The sequence below is a fragment of the Ranitomeya imitator genome, chromosome 2 (genome assembly GCF_032444005.1).
Source record: "Ranitomeya imitator isolate aRanImi1 chromosome 2, aRanImi1.pri, whole genome shotgun sequence".
NCBI lineage: Eukaryota > Metazoa > Chordata > Amphibia > Anura > Dendrobatidae > Ranitomeya > Ranitomeya imitator.
This window is the reverse complement of record NC_091283.1, coordinates 297631375-297643442: the sequence shown is the minus strand read 5'-3', so window position 1 is coordinate 297643442 and position 12068 is coordinate 297631375. Positions and strand designations below refer to the sequence as shown.

General features: G+C 45.0%; 1 protein-coding gene across 1 annotated transcript in view; it reads right to left on the bottom strand.

Annotated features, from left to right (window-relative positions):
• Positions 1 to 10721, bottom strand: part of LOC138666443 (zinc finger protein 300-like) — a 57350-nt gene extending 46629 nt beyond the window's left edge. Inside the window, exons 1-3 of the mRNA XM_069754666.1 lie at positions 10635 to 10721; positions 10516 to 10581; positions 10113 to 10305 (exon numbers count right to left, since the gene is read on the bottom strand). Coding sequence (XP_069610767.1) covers positions 10113 to 10305; positions 10516 to 10581; positions 10635 to 10721 — 346 coding nt within the window. The remainder of the gene's footprint in view (positions 1 to 10112; positions 10306 to 10515; positions 10582 to 10634) is intronic.
• Between the last annotated feature and the right edge of the window lie 1347 nt (positions 10722 to 12068).

The window sequence follows — 12068 nt, the reverse complement described above, 5'->3', positions numbered from 1 at the left end:
CTGAGGAAGGAAACTCAGAAGCCACAGTACCACTTTCCTCCACCAACGGAAGCTCACAGAGAGAACCAGCCGAAGTACCACTTGTGACCACAGGAGGGAGCTCTGCCACAGAATTCACAACAGTACCCCCCCACTTGAGGAGGGGTCACCGAACCCTCACCAGAGCTCCCAGGACGACCAGGATGAGCCATATGAAAGGCACGAACAAGATCGGGAGCATGGACATCAGAGGCAAAGACCCAGGAATTATCTTCCTGAGCATAACCCTTCCACTTAACCAGATACTGGAGTTTCCGTCTTGAAACACGAGAATCCAAAATCTTCTCCACAATATACTCCAACTCCCCCTCCACCAAAACCGGGGCAGGAGGATCAACAGATGGAACCATAGGTGCCACGTATCTCCGCAACAATGACCTATGGAATACGTTATGTATGGAAAAAGAATCTGGAAGGGTCAGACGAAAAGACACAGGATTAAGCACCTCAGAAATCCTATACGGACCAATAAAACGAGGTTTAAACTTAGGAGAGGAAACCTTCATAGGAATATGACGAGAAGATAACCAAACCAAGTCCCCAACCCGAAGTCGGGGACCCACACAGCGTCTGTGATTAGCGAAACGTTGAGCCTTCTCCTGGGACAAAGTCAAATTGTCCACTACATGAGTCCAAATCTGCTGCAACCTGTCCACCACAGTATCTACACCAGGACAGTCCGAAGACTCAACCTGCCCTGAAGAGAAACGAGGATGGAACCCAGAGTTGCAGAAAAACGGTGAAACCAAGGTAGCCGAGCTGGCCCGATTATTAAGGGCGAACTCAGCCAAAGGCAAAAAGGACACCCAGTCATCCTGATCAGCAGAAACAAAGCATCTCAGATATGTTTCCAAGGTCTGATTGGTTCGTTCGGTCTGGCCATTAGTCTGAGGATGGAAAGCCGAGGAAAAAGACAAGTCAATGCCCATCCTACCACAAAAGGCTCGCCAAAACCTCGAAACAAACTGGGAACCTCTGTCAGACACGATATTCTCTGGAATGCCATGTAAACGAACCACATGCTGGAAAAACAATGGCACCAAATCAGAGGAGGAAGGCAATTTAGACAAGGGTACCAAATGGACCATCTTAGAGAAGCGATCACAGACCACCCAAATGACTGACATCTTTTGAGAGACGGGAAGATCTGAAATAAAATCCATAGAGATATGTGTCCAAGGCCTCTTCGGGACCGGCAAGGGCAAAAGCAACCCACTGGCACGAGAACAGCAGGGCTTAGCCCGAGCACAAATCCCACAGGACTGCACAAAAGTACGCACATCCCGCGACAGAGATGGCCACCAAAAGGATCTAGCCACTAACTCTCTGGTACCAAAGATTCCAGGATGACCAGCCAACACCGAACAATGAACCTCAGAGATAACTTTATTCGTCCACCTATCAGGGACAAACAGTTTCTCCGCTGGGCAACGATCAGGTTTATTAGCCTGAAATTTTTGCAGCACCCGCCGCAAATCAGGGGAGATGGCAGACACAATTACTCCCTCTTTGAGGATACCCGCCGGCTCAGATACACCCGGAGAGTCGGGCACAAAACTCCTAGACAGAGCATCCGCCTTCACATTTTTAGAGCCCGGAAGGTATGAAATCACAAAGTCAAAACGGGCAAAAAACAACGACCAACGAGCTTGTCTAGGATTCAACCGCTTGGCGGACTCGAGATAAGTCAAGTTCTTATGATCAGTCAAGACCACCACGCGATGCTTAGCTCCTTCAAGCCAATGACGCCACTCCTCGAATGCCCACTTCATGGCCAGCAACTCTCGATTGCCCACATCATAATTTCGCTCAGCAGGCGAAAACTTCCTGGAAAAGAAGGCACATGGTTTCATCACCGAGCAATCAGAACTTCTCTGCGACAAAACAGCCCCTGCTCCAATCTCAGAAGCATCAACCTCGACCTGGAACGGAAGCGAAACATCTGGTTGACACAACACAGGGGCAGAAGAAAAACGACGCTTCAACTCTTGAAAAGCTTCCACCGCAGCAGAAGACCAATTGACCAAATCAGCACCTTTCTTGGTCAAATCGGTCAATGGTTTAGCAATACTAGAAAAATTGCAGATGAAGCGACGATAAAAATTAGCAAAGCCCAGGAACTTTTGCAGACTTTTCAGAGATGTCGGCTGAGTCCAATTATGGATGGCTTGGACCTTAACAGGGTCCAGCTCTATAGTAGAAGGGGAAAAGATGAACCCCAAAAATTAAACCTTCTGAACACCAAAGAGACACTTTGATCCCTTCCCAAACAAAGAATTAGCACGCAGGACCTGAAACACCGTTCTGACCTGCTTCACATGAGACTCCCAATCATCCGAGAAGATCAAAATGTCATCTAAGTACACAATCAGGAATTTATCCAGGTACTCTCGGAAGATGTCATGCATAAAGGACTGAAACACTGATGGAGCATTGGCAAGTCCGAATGGCATTACTAGATACTCAAAATGGCCCTCGGGCGTATTAAATGCAGTTTTCCACTCATCGCCTCGCTTAATACGCACAAGATTATACGCACCACGAAGATCTATCTTGGTGAACCAACTAGCTCCCTTAATCAGAGCAAACAAATCAGATAACAACGGCAAGGGGTACTGAAATTTAACCGTGATCTTATTTAGAAGGCGGTAATCTATACAAGGTCTCAGTGAACCATCCTTCTTGGCTACAAAAAAGAACCCTGCTCCTAATGGCGACGATGACGGGCGAATATGCCCCTTCTCCAAAGACTCCTTCACATAACTCCGCATAGCGGCGTGCTCAGGCACAGATAAATTAAACAGTTGACCTTTTGGGAATTTACTACCAGGAATCAAATCGATAGCACAATCACAATCCCTATGCGGAGGTAGGGTATCAGACTTGGGCTCATCAAATAAATCCCGGTAATCAGACAAGAACTCAGGAACCTCAGAAGGGGTGGATGACGAAATAGTCAGAAATGGGACATCACCATGTACCCCCTGACAACCCCAGCTGGACACAGACATGGATTTCCAATCTAATACTGGATTATGGACTTGTAGCCATGGCAACCCCAACACGACCACATCATGCAGATTATGCAACACCAGAAAGCGAATAACCTCCTGATGTGCAGGAGCCATGCACATGGTCAGCTGGGTCCAGTACTGAGGCTTTTTCTTGGCCAAAGGCGTAGCATCAATTCCTCTCAATGGAATAGGACACTGCAAGGGCTCCAAGAAAAACCCACAACGCCTAGCATACTCCAAGTCCATCAAATTCAGAGCAGCGCCTGAGTCCACAAATGCCATGACAGAATACGATGACAAAGAGCAGATCAAGGTAACAGACAGAAGAAATTTTGACTGTACCGTACCAATGGTGGCAGACCTAGCGAACCGCTTACTGCGCTTAGGACAATCAGAGATAGCATGAGTGGAATCACCACAGTAGAAACACAGCCCATTCAGACGTCTGTGTTCTTGCCGTTCAACTCTGGTCAAAGTACTATCGCACTGCATAGGCTCAGGTTTAAGCTCAGGTAATACCGCCAAAAGGTGCACAGATTTACGCTCGCGCAAGCGTCGACCGATCTGAATGGCCAAAGACATAGACTCATTCAGACCAGCAGGCATAGGAAATCCCACCATGACATCCTTAAGGGCTTCAGAGAGACCTTTTCTGAAAATAGCTGCGAGCGCACCTTCATTCCACTGAGTGAGTACGGACCACTTTCTAAATTTCTGACAATATACCTCTATTTCATCCTGACCCTGACACAGAGCCAGCAAATTCTTCTCTGCCTGATCCACAGAATTAGGCTCACCGTACAGCAATCCGAGCGCCAGGAAAAATGCATCGATATTACTTAATGCAGGATCTCCTGACGCAAGAGAAAATGCCCAGTCCTGAGGGTCGCCACGCAAAACAGAAATAACGATCCTAACTTGTTGAACTGGGTCACCAGAGGAGCGAGATTTCAAAGCCAGAAATAGTTTACAATTATTTTTGAAACTCAGAAATTTAGTTCTATCTCCAAAAAACAAATCAGGAATAGGAATTCTCGGTTCTAACATAGAATTCTGAACCACAAAGTCTTGAATACTTTGTACTCTTGCCGTGAGCTGATCCACACATGAAGACAGACCTTTAATGTCCATTGCTACACCTGTGTCCTGAACCACCCAAATGTCTAGGGGAAAAAAAAGGCAAAACACAGTGCAAAGAAAAAAAAATGGTCTCAGAACTTCTTTTTTCCCTCTATTGGGAATCATTAGTAGTTTGGGCCTCCAGTACTGTTATGAAAGGTAATTCAGTACCACAATGGACATAGAGGTCAGCGCACATACAGTGACCTGGCAATAACCCAAAAAACAAGAACGAGCTCTGAGAGGTGGGAACTCTGTTGACCGCAATCCCTAATCCTCTCCAACCACACTAAAGGCAGCCGTGGATTGCGCCTAACGCTCCCTATGCAACTCGGCACGGCCTGAGAAACTAGCTAGCCTGAAGATAGAAAATAAGCCTACCTTGCCTCAGAGAAATACCCCAAAGGAAAAGGCAGCCCCCACATATAATGACTGTGAGTTAAGATGAAAAGACAAAAGTAGAGATGAAATAGATTTAGCAAAGGGAGGCCCAACTTTCTGAACAGAGCGAGGATAGGAAAGGTAACTTTGCGGTCAACACAAAACCCTACAAAAACCACGCAAAGTGGGCAAAAAACCCTCCGTACCGAACTAACGGCACGGAGGTACACCCTCTGCGTCCCAGAGCTTCCAGCAAGCAGCAAAAAAACAAATTGACAAGCTGGACAGAAAAAAACAGCAAACAAAAAGCAAAGAGGAACTTAGCTATGCAGAGCAGCAGGCCACAGGAACGATCCAGGAGGAAACAGGTCCAATACTAGAACATTGACTGGAGGCCAGGATCAAAGCACTAGGTGGAGTTAAATAGAGCAGCACCTAACGACTTCACCACATCACCTGAGGAAGGAAACTCAGAAGCCGCAGTACCACTTTCCTCCACCAACGGAAGCTCACAGAGAGAACCAGCCGAAGTACCACTTGTGACCACAGGAGGGAGCTCTGCCACAGAATTCACAACACATCTGCTGGTTACATTAATGTACGTAAGAATTCTAAACAAATGCCAGTCATAATTTTTGTTGGTCTGACATGAATTCTTTGTATTTTCCTTTATGTCTTTAGCAGAACAACACCATAAGTAGAATTGATTGTAATTTATTTTTTATTACAGATTTCTGGCAACCGGAGAGAGCTTATCATCCCTCCACTTCCAATACCGGCTTGGAATTTCCACCCTGTCCGGAATAGTTGCAGACACCTGCCGGGCTTTGTGGAATGTTCTCCGGGATGAGTTTATACCCCTACCCACCGAGGACATGTGGATGGGAATTGCAAAGAAATTCTGGAGTGTGTGTGATTTCCCCAACTGTTTGGGTGCAGTGGATGGAAAGCACATCCGCATTATCAAACCAGCCAGAACAGGATCGGAGTACTTCAACTCCAAAAAATATTTTTCTGTTGTGCTCATGGCAATAGCAGATGCGGACTGTTGCTTCCTCGCCGTGGACATTGGAGCTTTTGGTCGTGGCAACGATTCCCAGACTTTCAAGAACTCGGATATGGGCCGTCGTGTGTATGGCAAAAATGTTAATTTTCCACGGCCACGACTTCTCCCAAACACTGAAGGCCCACCGATGCCATTTGTTATGATTGGGGATGAGGCCTTTCAGATGTGTGAAAACCTACTGAAACCAAATTCCAGTCGGGAGTTGAACCACACTAAAAGGATCTATAACTGCAGACTGACCAGGGCCCGAAGAACAGTAGAGTGTACCTTTGGGATTCTAGTCTCAAAATGGCGCATTCTTGCAACAGCCATTAATCTAAAAATGGAGACAGTCGATGAGGTGGTCAAAGCCTGTGTGGTTCTCCACAATTACATAATGGCTAAGGAGCGACCCAACATTGAACTGGATGAACCAGTTGCAAACCCATTGCCAGATTAACAGCATCATCCGCTGTGGTCAACTGCTGAATTTGGCCACATGCGGGACCAATTTGCTGCCTTTTTTGATTCTACTATTGGACGTGTGGTCAGTACAACCATAACCAGTATACAGATTAAAGTAAGATGTAACACCAGACAGGGAATATATTTAAATAACGCCTTTATTCAATATAAGTGGCAAATAATTGTATATTTTAAAATATAAGAAAGTATGCACGAGGACAAAAAAATTCCATATTCCCCTGACGAAGGATCACTATCCGAAACGCGCGTCGGGGCGCGTTTGCAGGAGGACCTAGCTGACCCCGCTAATCCGGTCTAAGTTATTAAGGTATAGTGTGCTCCCTCTGTGATTTTGTATGCTCAGACAGTGTGGTGACTATTATTTTCTTGGCCATCTGTCTATATAAGTGACGGTTATCGACCCTATTTGAACAGAGAGTGTTCAGTTGGTGGCTTGTATCAAGGAGATATAGGACAGATTGCATCTTCCGTTGCCACATTTTGGCTTATTTGCACTTAGGTATTTTTGGATTTATTCACTTACACTGCAATTGGAGTGGGACCAGATGAATTGTATGGTGTGATTACCTTGTCACCTGTTTTGCACATATTGCACTTTAGTGTTGGGCATCACATATCTGTGGTACCACGGGTACCCTTAGGTTTATATCTTTATATATTTTTTTACTTTCTTCCTTGCACTTTGCACTTTGGCTTGTGCAGTCTGAATATACATACACGTATATATATCTTTTTGTCTACATTATTCTATACATAGATTGTCACCTGTCTAGTCTAAATCTATTTTTTGGGGGCCACACCCTCGGCTATATATACAGATACCGGTGGGGTCAGCTTGCCTTTTTAATTTTTATATTTTGTATGATGTTTTAATCATTGTTTTCTACTGTGTTTCAAAAATTTTTTTTTTTTTTTTTTTTTTTTGTAACATATGGAATTTTTTTGTCCTCGTGCATACTTTCTTATATTTTAAAATATACAATTATTTGCCACTTATATTGAATAAAGGCGTTATTTAAATATATTCCCTGTCTGGTGTTACATCTTACTTTAATCTGTATACTGGTTATGGTTGTACTGATCTCTTGCTAAGTGGTTTTTCCACTAAACCTTCCACAGCGCACTGGTCACTTTTATATGGTATTTTTATTCATTTTTTATCTACGTTGGCACGTGTATATATACATAATACCATTGTGTTCTGTGGACTTGCTTAAACTATTGGACGTGTGGCATGGCAGGACAATATTGTGCAAAATAAATGTAAATAAACCTGGCCCGCCGGCACATTCGCTGACTAGCGGTGGACACCGCGTCAAGCTCCGGACGTATACAGCTCTCAGCCCACCCCAAGAGCAGGGCACTGGCATCCCAGTGACTCCAACCAGACCTACTGGACATTTTTCACGAAGTGACACGCAATTTTCCATAAGTACGTAACTGAAGAAGGTCGAATAAGACCGAAACGTTTTTGTTGGTGCTACGCAATAAATTTTCAAGCTACATACATTGATGTTGAGTGCCAGGTTTATTTACATTTATGGTATTAATGTGTGGGAACCTACCTGTGCACCATTGTAGCAGTGCTCACGTGTTTGTTCACCGCAATATTGTGTAAAATGTCCTGTTGGGTTTTGGTCTGTACCAGTTATGTTTTAAATGTTACTAATATTTTGTTGTTAATAAACTTTTTTTTTGTTATCTTGACCATGTCTCTTATGTATTTGCTCTACAAACCACTTAGGTTGTTAGTGGTAAGGTTGTTGATGTCTTTGCGTCCTGATTCTGTTCTGCAGTATCTATTGGACGCAGACTGAAGAGACGATGGCTGTTTAATACAAAACAGATCTATATTCACCAAGTCAGGTGTCAGAAATAATGAATTCATGATGCACATATAACAGCCTCATGAATTCACTATTTCTGACACATGTCCAGGTGAGTATAGATATGCCTTGTATGACCTCCATCGTCCCTTCACTTTGTATGAAATAGATTACATACACAGAATAGAAAATGGAGGTTATCATACAAGGCAGTTCTCTACTCACCAGGACAGGTGTCCTAACTAATGAGTATTTGGACACATGACCTGTTGAGTATAGTTCTGCTTTGTATTGACGCCATTTTCTCTTCAGTGTCCAACACTAGTCACAGAGTAAGCAGAAGGAAGAGATTATGGAGAAAATACAAGTATAACATTTTTGGCCACCTCATATCTCTATACCAAACACACACGAAGCTGCAGTGTTGTACTTGCTAGCTACTGGAGCTATGAGGTGGGCAAAAAATAAAGTGTGCGGCGCAGTGTTTTATTTGGCTGACGGTGTGTGTTGCCGGCGGCGAAATACACAATTAACCAAACATTTTTGGGGGAAAAAATTATTATTATTTCTTTTTACACCCAAAAAAAATTAACTGTGCCTGCTTGGGGTAGAGTGCTGGAAACGGGGGGGGGGGGGGGACAGTATGTAGCTGTGAAGCTTGACTCTCTGTGGACAATGCAGGGGTGGCAGGAGAAGGGGCAATTAAATTACTGGGGTCTGGCAGATCGGGGATAGGGCTCGACGCATGAGAGAGCTGAGACACACTAGAAGGGTGAGACAAGCCTGACATGTCAGTCACATTGTGAGGTGAGGGGGGAGGAATAGAAATGGTCGGCTTTTTTTTCCCTTTTTGGGATTGGTGCTGCGGTCTGGGGAGCCTCGGCAGGCTCATTTATTGCGGCCTGGTCATAGTGGCCGAACTGTCAGGATCCTTGTGCCGCTGCTGCATGGTTGCGGTTGGAAGGCCATGCCAGGGTCCTGCTGCTGTTGCATGATGGAGCGGAAGGCCATGCCTGGGTCCTGCTGCTGCTGCATGGTGGAGCGGAAGGCCATGCCTGGGTCCTGCTGCTGCATAGTGGAGCAGAAGGCCATGCCAGGGTCCTGCTGCTGCATGGTGGTGTCAGTGGAGGAGGTCCAAGCAGGAGCAGCAGTTGTTATGGTGGTGGCGGTGGGCTGTCCAACAGCACTAGGCATGATGGTGGTGCTGTAGTGGTGTCCGGCAGTGCTTGGAATGGAGGTGGCTGTGTAGTGGTATGCAGCAGAGGTCGACATTGAGGTCAAGCGTGACAGTGTAGGCACAGGTGGATATGCCGCCACTGTCTGCTGAAAATACCGACTCTGCTGCATAGCCTGCACGTAAGCAGCATTGCAGGCCTGCATGACACTAAGCTGGAGATCAGGAGTAAGGTGTTCCGACATGCCCTGTTCAATTTGATTAAAAAAAATGATGTGCTGGCCTCTGGAGGTCGGCTTTTACTTGGTCAAGGCTTTTGGTGACCTCCTTGATACGTGTATTCATGTGGCTAATGGCAATATCCATTTGGTTACCCAATGCCTTGAGTCCATCTTGAAAAACCGAGCTCAAGTGCAAAAACTCAGGCATGAGTGACCTGTCCGAGGCCCTCTGCCGGGAGGAGCCCAAAAATAGGGGCAGAGAACTGGGAAAGGGGAACACCTGATGGACCACTTGCTGCAGCACTGCTGGATGGCTGGGACGGGTCCGTGGCTGTCTGATGAAGGATCGCTCCAGAACCAGGGTCAAGAGTGCTGCTCCATGTGCTGTGAAAAAAGAAAAAAAAATTAATACCAAATATTTACAAAACGCCAACTCCTGTGGAATAGAAACATACAGATTATGGCAATACAACACAACCTAATACACCGAAAAAATACTCACGCTCTCTGGGCAAGGAGCGGTCTCAAAAATGCCGGAATGCGGTGGTATTTATATTTTCGGATCCTTGCTCTAGAACCATTGGGAACACGGCTCTCTTGACGAAGGTTCTTGTTGAAGCGGTCCTTCATCGAACACCAACGTGTTTTGACTTTGAGCACTGTTGAAAAAAAAACAACAATGGTTAGACAATGCACTTTTGACAGTGATCACACAACTGTGTATGATGAGAGAAACTCTCTCATCACACCCAGTTGTGTGATCCCGGCCAAGGTCACTGCAGCAGCACACCACATTGCAATACTTACAAAATGCATTTCGGACCCTAGTCAGGGCGTTGTCCCAGCCATCCCACATCGCTTTGGCCACCTCATTCCATAGCCACCGGATCGCCACGTTGTCCGAGTGCTGCGGAACCCGGGTGTCCCACAACGGGACTCGCTCATGGACCAGGGAGATAAGAAGGTCATTTTCAATGAGGTCCTCATCCTGTTCTGGAACCTAAAAAAATAAATAAAGACATTAAGTTTGGAGACAGTAACATAAGGAAAAGAAAGAAAAAACAGAGACAGAAAACTGGCATGAACATTGAAAGTCAAGAAAGAGAAAAAGAGTCCCGAAGAAAAATGTAAAGAAAGAGGAAAGTAAAGAAAGGAAGATTCAAGAATAGTAAAGTGAGGATACAATAAACAGTCAGCCAGTTATACTTACACGCCTTGCCACCCGACCGTGAACCCGCTGCTCGTGCTCAGCCTCTGCCGCAGTGGAAGAAGTGCTCTAAAAAAAGGAAAAAAAAATTGTCACGTGTAGATGTGACAGTGAATACTTACCATTCTGAGGAGGTGAGCACTCACTTCACTGACATGTTTGGCTTGTGCAGGCCCAGGACGTTGCTCCTCCTCAGAAGAAGATGACATTCTGATGCATGCAGAAAGAAAAAAATGGCAGAAATTAGGACATGTAGAGACAGAAAATTGAAAATAAAGACATTGGCTAGGATATACTCACATTCTTCAGAGTGTAGATTCCTTCCTGTGTCTGCTCTGCTGCATCTGGAAAGCTTCTCTGTCTGCTGAGTAGTGACCTGTAAATGTCCACTCCCTCCCTTTATCAGTTTGTATTGGGGGGTGGCTAATCAGTGTCTAGACATGTTTTCCTGTGGTGCAATGCATGCGTTTACAAACGCAAGCAAACGCATGTGCTTGCGAACGCATGCATTCACATAGACAGCAATTCTATTTTTTTCCGCATTCCTTCCACTAACAACCGCATACGTTTCTAAGCGGCAAATTGACGCCTCTAAAATTACGACATGTAGTGTTTACCGCGCCAAACCACAGACGACGAAACTACGCATGCGTCATCAAATGCGGCAAAATGCAACCGATCGCAGACACATGCGTCTCTAATGTTAAATATAGGAATGCACAACGCATGCGGATAATTGCGGAAGAAATACTGCAGACACAACCGCAAATGTGAAACCGGCCTAAAGTAGACATGTGGGAAATGTTATTTATTAACTATTTTGTGTCACATAACTCTCTGGTTTAACAGAAAAAAAAATTAAAATTGCGAAATTTTCGCCAAGTTTCCACTTTTTTCACAAAAAAACGCTAAAATTAATCGAACTAAATTTACCACTAACATGAAGCCCAATATGTCCTGAAAAAATAATCTCAGAATCGCTAGGATCTGTTGAAGCATTGCTGAGTTATTACCTCATAAAGGGACACTGGTCAGAATTGCAAAAAATGGCCAGGTCATTAAGGTCAAAATACGCTGGGTCATGAAGGGGTTATAGCCGCAATGCTCCTCTGGGAAATATGCTAATTGTCTCTTCTTAGAGGAAAAGGACTAGAACTCTGGTGCCACCTATCGGAAGTAGCAATCCTAACAGTCAATGTCGACCCTTTTCACATGACACAGTGTCTGCGAATTGAGATACTGATTTGGCTTTTATCCTAAGTCATATTGCACGACTCGTTAAAGGGTTGATTGTGACTTGTAGGATCGCTGCTTCCAACAGGTGGCGCTATAGAGTTTAAGTCCTCTTTTTCTCAGAAGAGGCAATTTGCATATTATATTTCCCCGAGGAGCATTGCACGGCAAATAAGCCTCCTTACCTTGACAAGCCAGAGATGGTATGTCACTCTCCATAAGGAGAAACGATAAACCGTAGACCACATGACTTAGGATAAGAACCAGACCAGATCTCAATTTGCAGACACTGTGTTTTTCGGGGTACTACCCCTCATCAGTGC